A 22,947-nucleotide genomic window follows, 5' to 3' on the forward strand; every position below is an offset into this window, starting at 1 on the left:
GGGTTCTTTACCACTAGCACCACCCATACCTTAATATAAAATATAAGCCTGGCAGTACATGAGTTTATGGTCTAATTCAGTCTCATTATTCAGACCAAGTACTCAGAAAGCAAAACCCAAGACATTTGTTCAGTATTAGGCAAACGTTCTAAAGGACTCAATTGTGTTTTAAGACTGATCTCAATTCAACTGCATTTCCAAAGCCCAACTATTATATACTTTCTAGGCACTGAACTGAGCTTTTAGACTAACAAATAAATCACAACAAAAATTAACATGTTTATTGTTATAATTTCTTCCATATGAAGTAGGCCTATCTTATGAGATAATAATAGAGATGTATAATGTCTTGTTGGGAACATGTATCAGACAGATTTACTAGCCTTTAAAAACCCACCATTCATTTGTGGACTAGAAGATTACATGTGATGCTATAATAACAAACCTTCCAAGAACCTAAGCCTATATTAAATATATTTTCCCCCAGAAATTTGTCTTACTCATTAACTGTCATTTCTTAACAAGAGAAAAATATTACCTCATCATTAATGTAATTTATTTTAATTTATGTAATTTATTTACTTTGACATGCTCTACTAAATACATTTTTATAGTTCATAAAACCTGCTTTAAATAATCATTCACTCATTCATGAAAGGCAGCGAAGCTTAGCATTTTAGGAACCTGATTTCTGGAGCCAAAGTGCTTACATCAGAATCCTAGCTCCAGCTCTTCTGAACCCTGCAGCCTTGAGCAAGTTCCCAGATCTGCCTGTGGTCTGTTCTCTCACCTCTAATACGCGGGTAACAACAGTCCTGGGGATCAAGTGAGTTAACATATGCCAAGCACTTCGCACATGCTTGAATGTGATGGTTACTAATATTATTATTGATTGTATGATATTTGTTGAGCAACTGCTATGTGCCAGGCACTGTTCTAGGAAGATGGCAAACAACTATGGAAACACAGGGCAGAGTCCCTGCCCTCTTGGATCTTAAGTTCTAATGAAGGAGGCAGGCTTTAAGCAAAGAAATCTAGAATACACTGTCAACAAAAAATGGTATTAAAAAAAAAAAAAAAAAAGCCAGGTAAAGTGAGAGAGGGCTCAGGCATGGAGTTACTTGCACACAGCAGCTGCAGCAATCTGCTGCCTGGCCCTGAGGTTACGGCCCCAACTGCGTGTCAGGAGACAGGCCAGAAATGAGAGGCAGACCCGACAGCCTCTCAGAGCTGTCGGGAGCACGGGCAGGGCGCTGAATCCCGCGGGGCCTTGGTTTTCTCTCTGTAAAGGCGGAGAGTTACAGAAACCACATAGTAACTTAGATGAGCTGAGGCTTCAAAAGCAGCAGAGCGCACTGACATGAGCTCGGAGTAAGATGAAGATGACTGTGTGCTAAGTCACTTCAGTCGTGTCCGACTCTGTGTGACCCCATGGACCATAGCCTTCCAGGCTCCTCCGTCCATGGGAGTCTCCAGGCAAGCAGACTGGAGTGGGTTGCCATGCCCTCTTCCAGGGAATCTTCCCGACCCAGGGATCGAACTCAAGTCTTTTACGTCTCCTGCACTGGCAGGCGGCTTCTTTACCACTAGCGGGCACTCAACAGAAGTCAGCTGTGATCACTCCTGCAGACGTGAAACCTCCTCAAGGGTCTCCACTGCAGACCCCAGCCCCATGTCTTGGGAGTCTCACTAATCCCACCAAGTTCACCTCCCCAAATAGGAACTCAGGGTGCTGTGTGAGCTCAGAGTGGCTGACCCCTCTGCTAACATCCCAAGAGACTCCAGTTCACTGTCTCCATCTGTCGGAATCCTTGCAGCCACCCCAGGCAGGAGTCCAGCAAACACTACTTCAAGGCTCAGTTCAGATGTCACAACAAAGCCAAACTTTCCAACCAGGGCAGGCTGCTGCCTGGTTGTGTTCTCATGGTGGCTGCTGATGTGGCTGCAGAAAGGGACGTACAGTGTCCCTCGATCCCAGCATGGGCCTCCCAGAGCGCAGCTCATGCGGGGGCCTGACCACAGGGAATCACAAGGAAGGGGGTCACCCCACAGGGTGTCACCTGGCCCAGAGCACTGGCGTCCTCCACACACCAGCATGTGCTGCCGCCGCATCTGATCCTAACTGTCACCACCAGCCTCTGGGCACCAATGTCACCACCAGGGAAGGGAGAGCTGGTGATCACTTTAGGACTTCCCTGGAGGTCCAGTGAAGACTCCATGCTTCCACTGCTCTCTGGTTGGGGAACTAAGATCCTGCATGCCAAACAGTGTGACCAAAAAATAAAAAATTCTTTAAATTAAAAAAATTAAGTGACCACATCTATGGGTCCTGGCTCCAGACTCAGAATCCTGAGTTACAACATCCAACATCCTCCCTGAGTTGGAGAGACCCTGAATCTGGCCTCTGATATCTTTAGTGGGCCGAGCCCACTCCCTCCAGACTCACACGGGGTTGAGTTTGCTGGTAAGGGAGGGGGTCCGAATGCTGGGGGCTGAACAGAAAGGCATGTTCACGACAAGATGTGAGGAATTCATCACTGCTAGGCAAGCCCCTGAGGAAGTAGACTGTCTCACTGCTCCATGTTCTGGGGCATCTTCCCCAAGCCTTGCCTGAGTCAATATTCCACGAAGACTTAGTAAATGGATGCATAAATTCTTATTCAATAGCAATGTAATAAAAACTTATTACCTAACACCTGTCAATTATGACAAAAAACAAACTTCACCAAGAAATTAAGCATTTGATTGGTCTCACCTAAAAAAGGAAAAGACCTTGATGCTGGAAAAGATTGAAGGCAGGCGGAGAAGGGGGCAACAGAGGATGGGATGGCTGAATGGCATCACCGACTCAATGGACATGAGTTTGAGCAAGCTCCGGGAGATGGTGAAGGACAGGGAAGCCTGGCATGCTGCAGTCCATGGGATTGCAAAGTCAGACACAACTTAGCAACTTAACAACAACAAAAAGGGAAGCTTAGTGAAAGCCACTTGACTCACAGCTCGCGTTTCGAGGAAGTGCTTCACCCTACCTCCTTGCCAACAAAAAAAAAGTCTAAAAATAGAAAACACAAGGCCATTTTCTTAAGCTTCTTCACACTAATCCACGAAAAGCTTTGCTCCCAGCTCTCCTGGCTTATCGCATGGAAATAAGGTTTGTTTTTTTTTTTTTTAATTAATAAGCCAAGGCCTAACTCTTCTCAAGGAAACAGTGATTTCCAAAACTTTCTGCAAATAAGCAGAAAGAATCATTTATTCGTACTGTTATAATTCTGCCAGGTTTTAAATAAAGTTCATACCACAAAAGATGGCAACAAAATTAGAAGTGTCTGTTCTCTTCACTTTGGTTATTTGATTTCCATGTAAATCTTAAGAGTCAGCCTGGCAATTTCCAGTGAAACATCTACTGGGGTTTTCATTGGGATTGCATTTAATCTCTTGACAAATTTAGGGGAAATGGACACACTATTGAATCTTACAATCTATGAGTACGCTTTTCCTCTGTTCATTTAGGCTTTCTTTAATTTTTCTTTAATTTTCCTGAGAAACCTGTCTGCAGTTCCAGGAGCAACAGAGCCAGACGTGAAAGAACTGACCGGTTCACAGTTGGGAAAAGAGTATGTCAAGGGTGTGTACTGTCACCTTGCTTATTTAATTTATATGCAGAGTGAAGTGAAGCGAAGCAAAAGTCGCTCAGTCACGTCCGACTCTTTGCAGAGTCATCATGATGCAGAGCACATCATGAGAAAAGCCGGGCTGGACGGACCACAAGCTGGAATCAAGACTGCTGCGAGAAATAACAACCTCAGGTGCAGGTGATGCCGCCCTAACGGCAGAATAAGAGGAACTGAACAATCTCTTGATGACGGTGAAAGAAGGGAGTGAATAAGCTGGCTTAAAACTCAACGTTCAAAAAACAAAGATCATGGCATCTGGTCCCATCACTTCATGGCAAATAGATGGGGAAAAAAATGAAACAGTGACAGACTTCATTTTCTTGGGCTCCAAAATCACTGTGAATGGGGAGTGTAGCCATGAAAGTAAAAGATGCTTGCTAGTCGGAAGGAAACCTATGATAAACCTAGACAGCATATTAAAAACCAGAGACATCACTTTGCCAACAAAGGTTCATCTAGTCAAAGCCATGGTTTTTCCAGTAGTCATGTATGGATATGAGAGCTGGACTCTAAAGAAAGCTGAGTGCTGAAGAATTGATGCTTTTGAACTGTGGTGTTGGAGAAGACTCTTGAACTCCTTTGGACTGCAAGGACATCAAACATGTCAATCTTAAAGGAAATCAGTCCTGAATATTCATTGGAAGGACAGATGTTGAAGCTGAAGCTCTAATACTTTGGCCACCTGATGCAAAGAGCTGACTCACTGGAAAGACTCTTGTGCTGGGAAAGACTGAGAGCAGGAGGAGAAGGGGACGACAGAGAATGAAATGGTTGGATGGCATCATCGACTCAGTGGACATGAGTTTGAGCAAACTCAGGGAGATAGTAAAGGACAGGGAAGCCTGGCATGCTGCAGTCCATGGAGTCACAGTCAGACATGACTTCGCAACTGAACAATTTTTCTCAGTAATGTTCCCTACTTTTGAATGTAGAATCCTGAACATTTTTCATTAGATTTATCCCTGGGTATTTAATGCTTTTTAATGCTATGAATAAATGATATCATTTTAAATGTTTCAATTCTAATCGTCACTGCTTATATATAGAAATACAACTGATTTTTAAACATTGACCATGTTTTAAAATTAGTGACCTTGATAACTCTTTTGTTGGTTTTGTACATTCTTTTTTTTTTTTTCCTTCATGCACAATCTTGTAGTCTCTGAATAATGAAGTTTTCTTTCCATCTTTTTTTTTTTTTAAGCTATTGTGGGTAGGAAGAGTACAAAGATTTCTAAGCAGCTAATCTGGCCCCTTTTGGTCTAAAACAGAAAATGTAATCTAACATCTGCCATAAAATGAAATGTACTCGCTCAGTCATGTCTGACTCTTTGCAACCCCATGGACTATACAGTCCATGGAATTCTCCAGGCCAGAATACTGGAGCGGGTAGCCTTTCCCTTCTCCAAGGGATCTTCCCAACCCAGGGACCAAACCCAAGTTTCCCACATTGCAGTGGATTCTTTACCAGCTGAGCCACCAGGGAAGCCCAGGAATACTGGAGTGGGTAGCCTATCCCTTCTCCAGTAGATCTTCCCCACCCAGGAATCAAGCTGGGGTCTCCTGCACTGCAGGTGGATTCTTTACCAACTGAGCTAGCAGGGAAGCCCAATGGGGGCACCATGCCCACCTAAAACATAAAACACACCTTGTAAGCCTAATCCACTTCTGAATTTTCTTTTCTGTATTTGGAGGATGCCTTACAAATGGATCCGTAATTCACCTGTGCTTCTGCCCCTCCCGCAGGTCCTGCCTTCATTCTCAGCTCCGCCCATCCCCATCTCTGCGTACTGGTCCTGCAGGGACTTCTTCCCTGTTCCTCATTCAGAGCGATTCCCCGACCAAGCAGGACCTCGTGCTTAGGTAAAGGGCCACACTTCAGAGTCTTCAAAACATACATGAGTCTTTCTTTCATTAGAACCTACTTTAAAACAACAACCGCGCTTTAGCCTCTCTTCTTCACTGTTTCACATTTAATCTCTTTTAAAAGCCTTTGCACGTATTTACTTCTGGCTGTGCTGGCCTTCAGGGCTGTGGGGCTTTCCTCCAGCTGCGGTGAGCAGGAGCACCCTCCAGCTGCGGCGCACGGGCCTCTCTCTGTGGTGGCTTCTCATTGCCGAGCACACGCTCTAGGTGTGTGGGCCTCAGCAGTTGCGGCTCCCGGGCCCTGGAGCACAGCCTCAATAGTTCTGGTGCTCAGGCTTCACTGCTCCGCGACATGTGGGATCTTCCCTGATCAAAGATCAAACCCGTGTCTCCAGCATTGGCAGGTGGATTCTATACCACTGAGCCACCAGAGAAGCCCTCTGATTTAACCTTATTTTGAAACTCTTTTGTGAACTGGGATATTGGAATTGAAATATATACACTATCGGTACTAGGGATAAAATAGATAACTAACAAGAACCTACTGTATGGTACGGGGAGCTCTACTCAATGCTGTGGTGACCTGAATGGGAAGGAAGTCCAAAACACAGGGGATATACAAATACATGTAACTGATTCATCTTGCTGTACAGCAGAAACTAGCACAATGTTGTAAAGCAACCATACTCCAATAAAAGTTAATGAAAGTAAATACAAAATTTAAAAAGAAATTCCTTAGGAGAACAAAATGGTTCCTGTAATTTTAAGCAAGTGTTCCTACATTTCTGAAGCTGCAGTAAAAATGATCTGGGCTCAACCACGGTTACTGGATCCCAGGACGCAGGAGAGGGGATAAAAACAAAACCTCTCACTGGACAATCTCTGCATCACAACACAGACCATAGACACAAACTTCTCCAATAGAGTCTTCACCAGAGACTGAGCTGTCAGCACCCATTTTTATTTAACAAAAAAAAAAAACACAGAATTTTCCCACAAACATCCACTCCAGAAGGAATTGTTTTCAAGTTCAAAAACCTAAGTCATAACATAATTGACACACAGACGCCACACAGAATAGGTATTTAGGACAAAACACACTGAAGTGCCTGATTAAATCAGAGACTGCCACACACACTCTCTTCCTGGGTTTCCGTCAGCCTCACCTCCACCTGGCTTTTGTTCATGCGCCTCTTTAAATAGTCAGGCTCTATAGCTGCACGTTACCCTTCCATCTGTAATGCAGGGAGAAAACATTTGAGGAAAAACAGTAGCACTTCTTCCAAATCTGCAGTCTTCTCTCGAGAGATGTGCACCCAGGAACCCCACACTAGGCAACCACATTCCCCACCTCGCCAGCTCTACAGTCCACCCATTTCAATCTCAAAAGACCACTCTTCCTGCTAAAACACACTTTACTCATCCCCCCAAACAAACCCTAGGTCTCTAGGTGCCCCAAAGCCGACCATACTGATGCTTCATGTCTCCATCTTCCAGATCTGTTCCCTGTTCTAAACCAGCATCAATTCCCGTCCCCCTTTCCGGACCTGACACAAGTCTTCCCTCTTTATCTCCTCAAGCTCCACCGTGCACTGTCAGCACGATATTCACTCATGCTTTTTACACATCGCTCTGCTTCCTAAACAGCTTCGTGACTACTGTCTTTTCAAGGGTCCCATGGACTGTCTAGAGATGTTTGAAAGTACTTAATAGAACTAGAATTGTGCAGTTAATATTTGTCAAATAGATAGGTTAACAGACTTAACTTGATTTTAAATTTCTACTTATATGTGTGGTCAGTCATATCCAACTACTTGCGACCCCGTGGACTATAGCCCACCAGGCTCCTCTGTCCATGGGATTCTCCAGGCCAGAATACTGGAGTAGGTTGTTGCCATTTCCTTCTCCGGGGGATCTTCCTGAACCAGGGATCAAACTTGCGTCTCCTACATTTTCTATTATGAGATTGTTACCATCTATCTTATTCCATGGGATCACGAAGAGTAGGACACGACTGAGCGACTGAAAAACCACCACCACCATCTATCTTATAAGTAATTCAAGGAACTGGAATATCTTTGTTAATTCCTCTTGAACTGCTCCACAACAATCCAGAATGGTTCTCTGCACATAGGAAGCACTTGGTAGTCTGCTGCCTTCCTCTTTAGAAGAAATGTCTCACTATAGACTTCAAAGCCATTATGAACTGCACTATAAGCTTCAAACCTAGAGATGGGAGTGACAACCCACAATGACCCAGACTGTTTCAGAAAATAAGAATAGCTTCACCACCCCAGTAACAACTCCAAGTACAGTATTAAGTTTCAGACAGAAAGTTCGCTTAGGCTCCTGGTTCCTACAGTCACATGAGAAGAATGAAACTTGTCTTGTGTTTTCAGCAAGACTGCATTTTAGCATCTTGAGGCAAAACAGGCATAGAGGACAACTTGCCAAAGTGAGGAGAACAGCTAAAAGCAGACGCACGACAGCAGCAACCATTAAATTTTTACACCTTAATTTTTGGCAGATTTGGTAGTCAAGTGCAGCCCGACAGGAGTAGTGAATAAATAAACAGCAGCTCTAGACATCTGGTGGTGTGGGAGGAAGAGATATTTTGGGCTATCAGATAAATATTCACATGATAAAAATTACCGGGGATTCTTTCCTCACTAAGCAACCGTTCTGAATGCCCATGGTAGGCAAATCTATGGAAAAAACCAAACTGCAACCTGAAGACGTCGAGTTCAGGTTGCAGGTAACATCCTGTCCCATTAGAGGCACAGCACACACCTGGCAAACGATGGGGCTGGCCCCTCGGAGGAGGAGGAGCCGGCCGCTCCATGCCACAGGCCGGAGAGGCCCTGATAACTCTGCCTGGGGTTCGGACATCCTCAGCTTCCTCAGCTGATGACTAGGCCGTCAGTTCTTTCTCAAGAATGTGTCAGTTTCAGGCATAGGAAATAGACTTATAGACATGGGGAGAGGAGAGGTGAGGGTGAGATGTATGGAAAGAGTAACATGGAAACTTACATTACCATATGTAAAATAGACAGCCAACAGGAATTTGCTGTATGTCTCAGGAAACTCAAACAGGGGCTCTGTATCAACCTAGAGGGGTTGGGAAATGGGAGGAAGGTTCAAAAGGGAGGGGATATATGTATACCTATGGCTGATTCATGTTGAGGTTTGACATAAAACACCAAAATTCTGTAAAGCATTTATCCTTCAATAAAAAATAAATTAATTTTTTTAAAAAAGGAAAAAAAAAGTCAGTTTTTAAAAACAAGTTTCAGTCAAGCTATAACCAGGGAGCCACTACCTGCCTCTCCAAGTGACCCTGCTGCCCTATATTTTGTGCATCTCAGCACTTAATTCTCTGCACAGCATCTTCTTTCTCTATTTTCATGGAGTTCTAGGTCAGGTTAGCATATCACTGCTCAAAGAACTGTCTGCAGATCCAATGTGAGCTTTCAACCATCTGTGGATCTCGAAAATGCTACCCATGGAATAAATTCGACTCTCAATCGTATGAGTAACATGAAGAATTCTACAAAGGTAAAAAATGAGCCAGCACCATGTACAGTTACAAATGCTTGAAATCGTTCCAGCTATTTCAACTACCACAAGATTTGCTAACCCAAAGATGAAATTACTTTAAGTCATAACAGGACACCCTGGATCTTGTGAGCAAATTAAACCCAAGTGCTAAAACAACGTTCTGCCATAACTATTTCAATACTCATAGCTGGCTTTCATGCTAGGAAGGAATTTCAGAATAAGAAAAACATACCTTCTGATAATTAAAGGGAGCTTTCCTATTGCTTCAGTCTAGACTCCACCTAAGACCATGGAAACTTCGGGATGGGGAGAGGGGTTTCTTGATGATGCTGCTTAATTAGGTGTCTTTAAATGCAAAACCAATACTGCCACCTAGTGGCCGTCTAAGTCACTGGCTAAACAGGCGATCTAACCAGCAAACTGCCTTCCCCAGGGACGGGGGAGCCTGGTGGGCTGCCGCCTATGGGGTCACATAGAGTCGGACACGACTGAAGTGACTTAGCAGCAGTAGCAGCAGCAACCAGCAAATAGTGAAAGCAAATGACAATACAAATTAAGCAGAAGCACAATGAAACCAGACAGACAGACAGCGCATTAAAAAGCAGAGACATCACTTTGCTGGCAAAGGTCCATATAGTCAAAGCTATGTTTTCCAGTAGTCATTTACAGATGTGAGAGCTAGACCATAAAGAAGACTGAGTCCTGAAGAATTGATGCTTTCTAATGAAATCTGGTATTGGAGAAGACTCTTGAGAGTCTCTTGGACTGCAAGGAGATCAAACCAGTCAATCCTAAAGGAAATCAACCCTGACTATTCACTGGAAGGACTGATGCTGAAGCTTCAATACTTTGGCCACCTGAGGTGAAGAGCTGACTCCCTGGAAAAGACCCTGATGCTGGGAAAGACTCATGGCAGGAGGAGAAGGAGGTGACAGGGTGAGATGGTTGGATGGCAGCATCAACTCAATGGACATGAACGTGAGCAAGCTCGGGGAGATAGTGAAGGACAGAGGAGCCTGGCTACAGTCCACGGGGTCGCAGAGTCAGACACAACTTGGCGACTGAAAAACAACTTCAAGGTCATGTCCTTAAAAGATCCCTACTTGTCCTCCACACACCAGGATGCAAAGTAAGGGTGTCAGCCAGCGTCAACCATGTAGTAAAGACAAGACCCCTCAGCTCACAACAAGCAACAGACAGCAGGAAAGCAGAGCAGGGCTGCCTGCTCCTGCCCTCCTCATGTGGACTGTTTATGGGGGAGTGAATCCCCACCTTCCTTAGTCACCGTTACGCTGGCTATGTGAAAGGAGTCAGTGAACGTTCTGGTTCTTTTCCATACTGTCTCTCAAAGATCCACCTAAGCGTGAGATCACACTTTCCAAGCAGCGACTCATGCCCATTCTATTCTACTCTTCTCCCTAAACTCTGTGGCTTCCTGGGGAGAAATAAAATAGTTGTTATATTCAACATAAGAGGTGGTGGCTCTAATCATTTTAAAAATTAAGACAAATAATTTTAACAGATAAAATAATTTACTTAAAATAATGCTTAGTTTTCATTTGTTCCATTTATTCTGAATTCAATTCAAATGCTGCATGCTCAATATTCACTATGCGAAAGCTACTATGAGAGAATTAAAAGCAGAACAAGCCAGAGCATCTGCCTTCAAGGACCCTGTGATTTCATACGAGTCTGTGTGCTTTGTGTGTTTGTGTGTAGGCAAAACTGTTCATTCCAGCACTATTCACAACAGCCAGGACATGGATCCAAACTCGGTGTCCATCCACAGATGAATGGAGAAAGAAGATGGGGCACATGCACAACGGAACACCGCTGCTGCTAAGTCGCTTCAGTCGTGCCCGGCTCTGTGCGACCCCAGAGACGGCAGCCCACCAGGCGCCCCTGTCCCTGGGATTCTCCAGGCAAGAACGCTGGAGTGGGTTGCCATTGCCTCCTCCAATGCATGATAGTGAAAAGTGAATGGAATGCTACTCAGCCATAAAGAAGAACAAAATGCCATTTGCAGCAACATGGACGGATCTAAAGATTATCATCCTAAGTGAAGTAGGCCAAAGACAAATATATGTGCAAACTAAAAAAAAAAAAAAAAATGCACACAAACTTATTTACAAAACAGAAACAGACTCACATAGAAGACAAACTTGTGGTTACCAAAGGGGAGGGGAGAAGGATAAATTAGGAGATTAACATATTCATACTGCTATATGTAAAACAGATAAACAACAAAGGCCTACCGTGGAACACAGGGAACTATATTTAATACCTTCTAATAACCTATAATGGAAAAGAACCTGAAAAAAAATTTACATCTGTGTGTGTGTGTGTGTAAGGTAAGGTGTGTACACACACACACATAACTGACTCACTTTGCCATACACCTGAAACGCAACACTGTACATTAAATAAACTTCAATTTTAAAAAGGCGGTTTAAGAAAAAAGTGACCATACTGTAAGAGAAATAAAAGGAAACTTCTATTACAATAGAAAAGAAAATACGGGAAGAGCTGGATGATAAATCTCAGGGACTGAGTTTAATGAATATTCACTGAGGACTCTGGTTCTGAACATGGAAAGCTCTGTGTTTGGTTCTGAGGATCAAAAACCAATAAGACATTCTCTGCTCTCAAAATTTATAAAAAGAGAGATGGAACAAAAATAGTACAAAAGTGAAAACTATACAATGAAAGCAGAACCAAGGAGGAAGCCATTTGTCCCTGTGGGTCAAGACGCTGCACAGAAAGACATGCCCAGGAGCTTGTCAAGAGGAAGGGGGTCCTATGCAAGGTCACAGAGGCTTGGCATAGCCAGGCAGGCCCAGGACTCCAAGGAGTTCGCAGTTACTGGCAAAGAAAACACAAGGGGACGGGGGATGGGAAATGAAGCTGGCTCCAGAGGTGGGACTACAGTTAGCAAGCTCTGGTGTGGCCTCGTGGCAAAAGGTAAGGAGCACGGGAGGCCCCACAGCTCTGCCAGACCCACACCCTCAGCTGCCGCCACCTGCCTCCACTCCCAGGAGATGCACACACTCTCCATCCATAAATGATGGCCACACTCTGTTTAGATACGAACCTGCAACCATCCTCCCCAGAGTCTACTTCCAGTTTTAAGCACCCTGTGGTCCTGCATGTGAGCCCCAGATACCTGAAGAAGCAGGCATTCCCAGCCCCTAGCAGCACCTTCTGCCTAAGGGGCAGGAAAGAAGAAGGAACATTTTACAATCCCTCTTCAGTCCCGTCTATCAGTCGTGTCCGACTCTTTGCGACACCATGGACTGCAGCACACCAGGCCTCCCTGTCCATCACCAACTCCCAGAGCTTGCTCAAACTCATGTCCATAGAGTTGGTGATGCCATCCAACCATCTCCTCTGTTATCCCCTTCTCCTCCCGTCTTCAATCTTTCCCAGCATCAAGGTCTTTTCCAATGAGTCAGTTCTCTGCATCAGGTGGCCAAAGTATTGGAGTTTCAGCTTCAGCAACTTCCTTGCAATGAATATTCAGGACTGATTTCCTTTAGGATGGACTGGCTGGATCTCCTTGCAGTCCAACGGACCCTCAAGAGTCTTCTCCAACACCACAGTTCAAAAGAATCAATTCTTCGGCGCTCGGCTTTCTTTATAGTTCAACTCTCACATCCATAGATGACTACTTGAAAAACCATAGTGTTGAAAATAATAATAATCCCTATTGCTTCCCTCCAAAAGGTACCCACATGCCTTTTCCCCACTGTAAACAAAGTGCTGGGAGCACTATCCTGTCCCTGGTTACCGGGAAGCCACTCTTCCCAGAAGAGCAGAGGGGATAAGACAGGTAGGGAGACAGTGATGAGTACCTATTAGAACAAAAAAAGTACCCATTTGCCAAAAAAAAAAAAAAATTAAACAGCAAAAAAGGAGCTGGCGACTAGTAGAGGAAGTACTGGGGGTGTACTTAATCAAGTGGCCTTGGCTGGCGAAGTATGTAACCAATCACATTAACAGTGAGGACTACCAATATGGAGTAAATGCGGAAGGTATATAATCTAAAAGGCACACGGGGGACTTCCCTGGTGGTCCAGTGGTTAAGATTCCGCGCTTCCACTAGACGGGGCACAGGTTCAATCCCCAGTCAGGGAACTAAGATCCGGCACGTTGCAGTCACGGCCAAAAAAAGAAAACACACATGAATCTGCCTCTCCAAGAAGGAAGGTATTTCTGGGAACAAGCTACTCAGAGATAGGTATGCCCTTAATCCATACATGAAATCAAATGATGCATAACTCTGTCCTGATGTTATCACTGACTTCCAGTCTGGGGTAACTGCCAAGGCCTGGTTGAGTTCAGTTCCACAAACACTCGCCTGGACCCCACTGAGGAACTATGTGGGCTCCTGGCTTCCCCTCCATACCCTCCACTTTCCCCGCCCCCACCCCCCCCCCACCCCACCGCCGCCCTGCATCCGCCTCTACCAGAGCCCATGGGGGAAGGCCAGCCGTGCAAGGTTGCTACAGGAGTTCCTGTGTGATGGAATCTGAAGAGTTTTAGTAGAAGACACTGCCCCAAGCTGGGTTTCCAGGCAAACAATAACGAAAGTCACTCAGTCATGTCCGACTCTTTGCAAACCTTGGATTCTCTAGGCAAGAATACTGGAGTGGGTAGCCTTTCCCTTCTCCAGGGTATCTTCCCAACCCAGGGATCAAACGTAGGTCTCCTGCATTGCAGGCAGATTCTTTACCAGCTGAGCCATAGGGGAAGCCCAGACAAAGGAGAACTTTAATCAAGCTGCTATCTCTAATTACTGCCCCGCCCCGACCAAAAAAAACCCACTTGTCTACAGCCTGCAATCCTTTCCTGTCGCTTGAGAAGTTCTGATGCTCCAAGGAGAGGAACCAGGATCTGTCCTCGTGGGGACATGGGGAGGTCGGATGAATTTCTCACACACAGCATTTAAAGAACAAACACAATAAACCTCACTGCCAGCAATGCCCTGACGTTGAACACCATTAAGTTTGTTCACTTTTCCACTGTTATTTCCAACCCTTTACTTCCGCGCTCCCACCGACAGAAAGCAAGCCATGCGCCAACCACACAGGTCTGTGGTCGAAGAACTCTTGATGGCTTTTACCTCCAGACAAGCACTTCTGCCTCTAAGGCCAGGGCCACAACATGCAGTGTACTGGGCTGGGAGGACTGTCTCTGCTTGGCTAAGGAGGAACGCTTCCACACGGCTGCACGCATGGGTAGATCTTCCTTTGCCCTGAACCTCCCACAATATGCAGAGCAGATTTAAATTCAGTTCACGCTTATTTTAAACTTTATTAAAGTAAACCTGGATGTGTCAATCTTTCTCTCCATAATCCTCCTCGGATATTACATTATAAATCGAATCAGAAGTTCAGTTAATAATACCCAATCAAAAACCAGATTAAGAAACTCATAGAAGCACTACTGCACAAAGGTTAATGAAAATGTTATTTCAACATAAAAATTGCCTTAAACCTGTTACCAAAATTTCGAACATTAATTATCTTTGCTATTTTAAGCTCCGCCTTTAAAAAGTTATTTCTTCCACTTTTTTCTGTCATATTTTATGATGAAACCAAGCTAGCCCTATACATTTTTACATGTTTGTTAAAATATGTATATAATAATTTAGAACATGATACTTAGAGCATCTGAAATTAACTAGAGCATTTTAAACAATAAATAGTCCATCTTAAGCCCACAAAACAAACCAGAAGATGTATTCTGTCTAAATAGAACTGACTCTCTATGGACCAAGAGCTTTGGAAAACATAAACATATCAAGAAAAAAATCAGACATCCCAAGTCATCTTTACCCACCTGTGAAAGAGCTGCAGATTGCTTTAAGATGCTTTGTTTTAACTGTTCTGCCTTCTTCGCATGAAAAGAATTACTTTGACTCTGGATGACAAATACAATTTCTTTTAAATCTAGAACAACAAAAAAATGTGTTCAGGTTTTTTTTTTTTCTTTTAAAACAACAACTGAAATAAACTTGAAAACAAATCACAATGAAAAGAAAAGGAAAAAAACAGTCACAAGGCATGCCTTCAGGCAATAAACTCTTGGGGGGGGAAATCAATTTATATGTAATTCTAGTGACAAAATCTCTCTTTTTAAACTGATCTCTGCAACTTCCTTCCTAGAAGTTAGCAAGTAAATACACTGGCTGTACTAGACCCAGTCTGGTAACAAACTGTGAATTTGTTCCTGCATCTGCCACAAAGTATGCAAATGTAAATGTGAGAAAGGATGAAAATGTCTAGAACACTCACCTCCCCAGTCACTGAAAACCCACTGTGTTTGCAAGAAAGCTTTTAACAATTACGCAGAATCCTACAATGTGGCTCCCTGTTAGGGGTTGCACTGCGACCCCCAAGTTTCACAGGATGAAGTGTCTTCAGCCCCAGGACCTCAGAACGTGACCTTATTGGGAACTGGGTCTTTACACAGGCAATCAAGTTAACATGGGGTCACTAGTATAGGTCTTCACCCAACATACTTGGTGCCTTTATTAAAAGAGGACTGTAACCTACCAGGATCCTTGATCCGGGGGATTCTCCGGCCAGGAAGACTGGAGTGGGTTGCCATTTCCTCCTCCAGGGGAATCTTCTCGACCCAGGGGGTTGAACCCAGGTCTCCTGCATTGAGGGCAGATTCTTTACCAGCTGAGCCACCAGGGAAGCCCCTAACCCAATACCCTGGAGTCTTTATGAAAAGAGGCGATCTGGGCGAGAGACACAGAGGGAGGCTGCTGTGAAGACCCAGGGGAAAAAGGCCACCTTCAAGCTGAGGAAGGGGGCCTCAGAGGAAACCACCCCGCCTCCAGAACCTGGAGACACATCTCTGAGGAAGCCACATAGTCTGTGCCACTTTGTTTTAGCAAGCCCCGCGCAAACTGACACTCAACCGCAAGCACGCTCTGGACGGCCCCTCAAGGCGACACTCAGCAGGGACCTCAGGGGGCACCTGGCCAGGCTGAAGTTCGTCTCCAGGAAAATAGCCACGACTGCAGGGCAACAGGGCTGCAGCAGGAATGAGCTGCCCATCAAGCCTGGGTTCAGGGCCGTCGGGGTCTTGACCGGGGCTGGGAGGGAGGCAGCCCTGGTCTGTCACCCCCTCCAGACCAGAGGAGAGTCTCGCCTGCAGAGGGGGAGGCCCAGACCCCACATCGAGAAAGCATGTCAGGCCTGCCCAGGTTCCGAGCTCGTGATGAAGGAAAGAAACTGCAGATGTGTCAGGACCCTGCCACCAGACAGGGGTGTTGGCCAAAGGCAGACATCACATAAAGTTGCAGCCTCCAGCAAGGTTGACTATAAACCAATATGGGGACCCTCCCCACACTGAGCTCTTCCCTTTAACACCTCAACTCCCAGGTGGCGCTAGTGGTAAAGAACCTGCCTGCCAATGCAGGAGATGAAAGAGACACAGGTTTGATCCCTGGGTCGGGGAAGATCCCCTGGAGGAGGGCATGGCAACCCACTCCAGTATTCTTGCCTGGAGAGTCCCCTGGACAGAGGAGCCTGGCAGGCTACAGTCCATGGGGTTGCAAAGAGTCAGACACGACTAAAAGGACTCGTATTCACTTCCCCTCCTTTTATCACACACTTGGATCTCACATGCTGTGTACACTCAGTGAACACACCGTCTCCTAGCACAAGAGTCCAGGGTACAAAAGGAGCAAGCGCGGCTCCGGCACAGGAGTCCAGCTCAGAAGACAACACGGAGCAGTCCGTGTTGGGAGCCAGGCGGGGACGCTGGGGCCCTGGAGCCAGGGAGAGCTTCTGGGAAGGATGCTTCCTGCATTTCCTTTAAAACACAACAGTGGGGCTTCCCTGGTGGTCCTAGTGATTAACACTCCATGCTTCCACTGCAGGAGGCGAAGGTTCCAGGCCTGCTCAGGGAACTAGGAGCCCACAGGCCATGGGATGCAGCAAAATACATAGACATATATATATATATTAAAAAATAAAACTGAAATGCAGCCGTTTCCTGCAGACGCAGGCACAGAAGGGAGCAGGTGAGTGGCAGAGGAAGAACTGGGTTATCACAGAGCCCTCAGCCCACCTCGTCTCTGCGGCAGCCCTAAATGTGTGACTGAGGAGTTTATCAGGCATTTCTGAGAAAAGGATGAAGAGAACAGCCAGTGATTAAGTCAGAGAGCGGTGTGGTCAGATCAGGAAGAACTTATGTGCCACCCAAATAGGCTGGGTCTATAGATTCAGTTCAGTTGGTCAGTCGTGTCCAACTCTTTGCGACCCCATGGACTGCAGCACGCCAGGCTTCCCTATCCATCACCAACTCCTGGAGTTTACTCAAAACTCACGTCCATTGAGTCAATGATGCCATCCAACCATTTCCTCCTCTGTCGGGTCTACAGATTAACAGCTTTCAAACTGGGGAAGGGCCCCGGAGCCACCTGGGACCCCAGACAGCAGGGCCTCCCCAGGGGACATGACGAGGGCAAGGAGTCCTGGGGACCCCAGGGGGCCCTTCCCCAATGGAGGGAGCAGCGGAGGTTTGCAACAGCAAGTGGAGCACAGGGCACCAGCAAAGATTACAGCTAGAAGAGACGGCACCATGAGGCAAGGGATGGACGCACAGGGGAGTTACCTGCATGAGGCAAGAGAGGAAGAGGTGCCCCATGTGCCCAGCGCTATAGCCCTGATACAGTGCATGACAGAGGACCGCATTCAGCCCCACCCCCATTCCAGACAAGAACCAGGAGGGTCCAGTCTGATTATGTGTTTGTGCCCTCCCAGACTGGAGTCTCTTTCCTTCAGTCCTGTGGCAGGCGGGCCTGGAATCAAATTCTGCCAGCCTTCAGAGTCAGACTCCCTGGGGATCCCCAGGCTGGGGAGCCTGATGTGGAGCCTAGAACCTTCACACAAGTGCAAGAACATCTCTGGCAATAACGTTCTCCAGTTGGTGGGTCGCCCACCCGGTGGGTATGGGATTTGATTTTACCGTGCTTGCACCCTTCCGCCGTCTTGTTGTGGCTTCTCCTTTGTCCTTGGACATGGGGTGTCTTTCTTGGGGGGGTTGGAGAAGGAAATGGCAACCCACTCCAGTGTTCTTGCCTGGAGAATCCCAGGGACGGGGGAGCCTGGTGGGCTGACGTCTACAGGGTCGCACAGGGTCGGACACGACTGAAGTGACTTAGCAGCAGCAGTGTCCTCCTGCGGACGGCTGTTCAGCAGCTAGCTGTGATTTTGGTTCTCTTGCAGGAGGAAGGAAGCGTACATCTTTCTACTCCACCATCTTGAACCTAGTCCAGTTTAGTTCTTAAATTCCTGTTCTTTTTCTTTCCAAATGGGGTATTTTCTTTTAAAAAACATTTATCTTTATTTATCTGGTCTTAGCTGCAGCATGTCTAAGCTGCAGCATGTCTAAGCTGCAGCACTCAGGATCTTTAGTTGAGGCATGTGAACTCTCAGTTGCGGCATGTGGGATCTAGTTCCCCGACCAACAATCGAACATGCATGCTTGCTAACTCACTTCAGTCGTGTCTGACTCTTTGCAACCCCATGGACTATAGCCCAACAGGCTCCTCCTCTGTCCATGGGATTCTCCAGAAAAGAATACTGGAGTGGGCTGCCATGACCTCCACCAGGGGATCTTCCCAACCCAGGGGTGGAGCCCAAGTCTCCTATGTCTCCTGCACTGGCAGGCAGGTTGCTTACCACTAGCACCATCTGGGAAGCTCAGCTGAACTTCAGGCCCTCGCACTGGGAGAGCAGAGTCCCAGCCACTGGACCACCAGGGAAGTCTGTCCTGCTGTTCTTTGTATCAGCACCAAGAAATACTTCCTGATACACATCCTAAGCTCTGCAGACTGCATTCATCGCATGTTGACAAAGTCCAGACCCCAGGGCTCACCTCGGGAGCCGTCTTCTCTATTCACGTGGCTCAGCCCCCCCAACTCTTAAGCTCCCACAGCCTGGTCACTGGAGTCAAATAAGATGATTCCATCCCTTTGCTGATACTTCCTGAAACCCACTGTGATCTGCCTTTTGCAAACACTGTCACAATTCAAGACAGACTGTCATTGTCTCTCCTCCAGGAATGAGCAATAAATGGGAGGCACACCAAGTGCCTGACAATAACGATGAGTGTGACGGGTGAGAAGGGGCGATGAAGACATCCATCACGGGTGCGGAGAGGACCCAGGCGGTGCTGAAGCGGACAGAGGCTGCGAAGAGCTTCCAGGAAACAGAACCGAAGGGGGCTACACAGGAGGATTAACTCTTCTGTGCAGGTAAAGCAACCCAAGGTTCTTGGAGTCTCATTTCTGAGTATGCACCATACTAAACATCACACCACGTGCTAATCTGTCTCAGTCAGAAAGTATCTAGAAAGATGGGCTTCCACACACTGGCATTTTTCTGATGAGAAATCAATGTGATGTTCTTCAGACAAAAGCTACATGACAAGCAGCCTGTGATGTGAGGCAGAGGAATACACACACGTGCACGCCTACACACACACACGCGGAGAGCCATACAGTGATGCTGGTGAGAACAATGGTCACTGGTGGATGTACTGACTAGGCACTGAGTCAAGAGATGAAAAGCCCACCCCAACCTTGGAGTCGGTCACCAGGCCCTGGGGACCATGAGACCATGGCGGCATGCAGATTCTGCTGGGTCAGCTGCTTTGGTAAACCCCAACCCCACCCCGTCCCACCAACTCACATTAAGGGTGTGGCAGATAAGCCCTCTGGGTCTGTCTTCAGATGAACAGATACCAAGTCAAGCATTACGCGCTCTGCCATGTACGACTGCGAGAATGCAGATTCACCTGCTCGGGGAGCTTCCCGGGTGCGCTGAAACTCTCGCTCTAGACCAGCACCACCGTTCATTTAAGAGCCACCTACAGGCTCCCCTGGCGGCTCAGCGGTTAAGAATCCAGCTGCCAATGCAGAGGGCACAGGTTTGATCCCTGACCCAGGAAGATCCCACATGCCGTGGTGCAACCAAGCCCACACGCCACAACTGCTGAGCCTGTGCTCCAGAGCCCGGGGGCCACGGCTACTGAGCCACATGCCACAGTCACAGAGCCCAGGGGCCACGGCTACTGAGCCACACGCCGCAGCCACTGAGCCTGTGCTCCAGAGCCTGGGGGCCACGGCTACTGAGCCACGCACCGCAGCCACTGAGCCTGTGCTCCAGAGCCCGGGGGCCACGGCTACTGAGCCACGTGCCGCAGCCACAGAGCCTGGGGGCCGCGGCTACTGAGCCACGTGCCGCAGCCACTGAGCCCGGGGGCCGCGGCTACTGAGCCATATGCCGCAGCCACTGAGCCTGTGCTCCAGAGCCTGGGGGCCACGGCTACTGAGCCACGCGCCACAGCTGCTGAAGCCCACACACCCCAGAGCCCATGCTCCACAGCAAGAGAGCAGCTCCGCAGCCACAACTAGAGAAAGCCCAGGCGTGACAACGAAGGCCCAGTGTGTCCTGAACTAAATCAATCTGAAAAAAAAAAATTTGCTACCAGGAGGCCCACCAGTTTCCACAAAAAAAAAACACACGGAGGGGATATATGTATACCTATGGCTGATTCATGTTGAGGTTTGACAGAAAACAAAATTCTGTAAAGTGAGTATCCTTTAATAAAAAAGTAAATTAATTAAAAAAACAACAACAACAACCACAGACAAATGCCCAAACCCACCAAGGTTGGCTGCAGAGGTAAAATCTCTATTTTAAATCTCCTGAGGAGTGGCTGACCACACAGGGTATTGTCGTGTTGTCATGTAGGGAAGACAAGCAGTGAATCACTGTGGCTTCTTAAACATGGCTACTCTCAAGACCCCAAGACTCCAGCCCGCACCCCTGTGGTCCCCAGACACCTGGGCCCCAGCACAGCCCATCCTACCCCCGCCACCCATCAGGGCTGCTACCACCTTCCAGACTCCTTAAAATCCAGGCCCAGGCAAGGAGGACCTTACGAAGCAAAGTGTGTCCCTTTCCCCTCGTCCAAGGTTCACCTCCCGAGTCTCCATCGCCCGTCCTGGGATGACCCATGACACACGCTTAGGGAAGAGACCCAACATGCAGAGGTCAGCCTCACCCTCCTGTCAACACCCAGAGCCTGTTTCCCAAAACTGAACCCAGAAAAAAAAAAAAAACACACAACAAACTCACAGTCACAACCCTGACAATGCTCACGATACATGGGGGAGAAAGATGGGTTTATAAGGCAGTGCGTGCAGACTGGGAGCTGATGGGGCTGAGAGACACGTGCAACATCTGCAGAGAAGCCAGGAACCACCTCCGCCAGAGGATCTGACAGAAGACGTGGTCACCAAGCTGACCCGCAGGGGACAGGCGGCCTGCAGGTCAGCAGTGGTGCCCCGGCTCCAGGCAGAGGGGACACGATAAAGGCCACAGCTGACCCTTCTCCCCACAAAGTGTGTGTGCGCCCCTGAGAACAGACTCTGTCTCCATCACCGCTGTACTCCCCACGCAGCCCCCCAGCACGGAAGTCTCTCTTTACCAGCAGCTCAATACATTGTGGCTGAGGGAAATAAATCCAGCTTATGAATTATTACTTCCAATATGTCCATCTGAAATGTGTTCTCGTGTCTCCATAACGGTAAACATTGGGCTGAGCAAAAGACGAAGTACTTGGCCAACAATATTTATCACATAAATAAAATCAGAAAGAAAAATTCACTTCACTGAAATGTAATTTACAAGGAATAGCCCCTGGATATCAACTCTTAAGTTAAAAAAAAGAAATCGTTACTCACCTATGTCATTGTTCTTTGATATATCACTTTTCTCCAAATTCTGTATTTTAAATAAAAGAGAAAAAGATCAATCTCGTCACATTTTTAAAAAAACAAACAAACAGCAATACATGAAATAAACACGTAGGATACATATTAACATCCGGGGGTAAGACATGGAAAATGAGAGCTTGGACGTGCTTCCTTAAAGAAACAGACAAAAATTAAGGCAGGAAAAGCAGCAATAATATATTTCTGCATCAGAACAGAAGACTCCTAGGGGGCCGTTCCTCTCCTACGTGATGGTGGGCAAGTCACCGAATCGACCTGAGGCTCTTTCTTCTCATGTAAAATGGTTCACAATGTTCCTGGGAGAGATCGTTTTAAACCCTGATACATGGTAAGCATTACAAACGCGCCAGGACTGTACCCATTCTGCCTATGCGTTCCTTGGGAAGATGGGCTCTACCAAACACCGTATTTATCATCTGGGGGGCTCAGCCATGCTGCCATCAGCAATGTCACCACTGTATTCGCTCCTGCCTGAGAAGCAGCCCTGGGGGGAGGGGGTCCGCTGGGGCTCACAAGATTTCCTGAGCACGGAAGGGCCTCTCAGAGCCGCAGAGCTTCAAACACAGAAATGTGGACGTGGGCGCGTGAGCACGGATGTACCTGATCCTGATCAAACCAGCTCCTCAAAGACTCCTCCACAAAGCGCAGAGTGTCAGCAGCTAAATCTGCCATCGTCACTGTCTCCTCTGGCAGAAGGAATTCTCCCTCTAATTGCCCCTTTCCGTTTTCAACCACCACACGCTATAATTATGACAATTGGACGGTGGCAAATATACTTCCATTTCCCGCACGACTGCAACAAGAAATGCAGTCGTGAGCCGTTATCAACAAAACATCAGCAGCTTACAAGCCAAGATACTGCCACCGAGACATGTCCTCTCGGGATGCAGGAGGGACTGTGACAGCAGACGGGGGAGCGGCCACCTTCGGCAGCATTTTCTGAAATTCTCTGTGTCTCAGGGGTAGAAATAACAGTGAGCGGAGAAGAACTTCAGAGTTATGTACTGATCTGCTTGCTACACC

At 47.0% G+C, this 22,947-nt stretch overlaps 1 protein-coding gene across 1 annotated transcript in view; it reads right to left on the minus strand.

Moving 5' to 3' along the window:
• The window catches only part of B3GLCT (beta 3-glucosyltransferase), a 108,509-nt gene that overhangs the window by 65,430 nt on the left and 20,132 nt on the right, over positions 1–22,947 (minus strand). The window contains exons 3-4 of the mRNA XM_068984356.1: positions 21,874–21,913; positions 14,940–15,049 (exon numbers count right to left, since the gene is read on the minus strand). Coding sequence (XP_068840457.1) covers positions 14,940–15,049; positions 21,874–21,913 — 150 coding nt within the window. The remainder of the gene's footprint in view (positions 1–14,939; positions 15,050–21,873; positions 21,914–22,947) is intronic.

This window comes from Capricornis sumatraensis, chromosome 12, assembly GCF_032405125.1.
Source record: "Capricornis sumatraensis isolate serow.1 chromosome 12, serow.2, whole genome shotgun sequence".
In the NCBI taxonomy this organism is placed as follows: domain Eukaryota; kingdom Metazoa; phylum Chordata; class Mammalia; order Artiodactyla; family Bovidae; genus Capricornis; species Capricornis sumatraensis.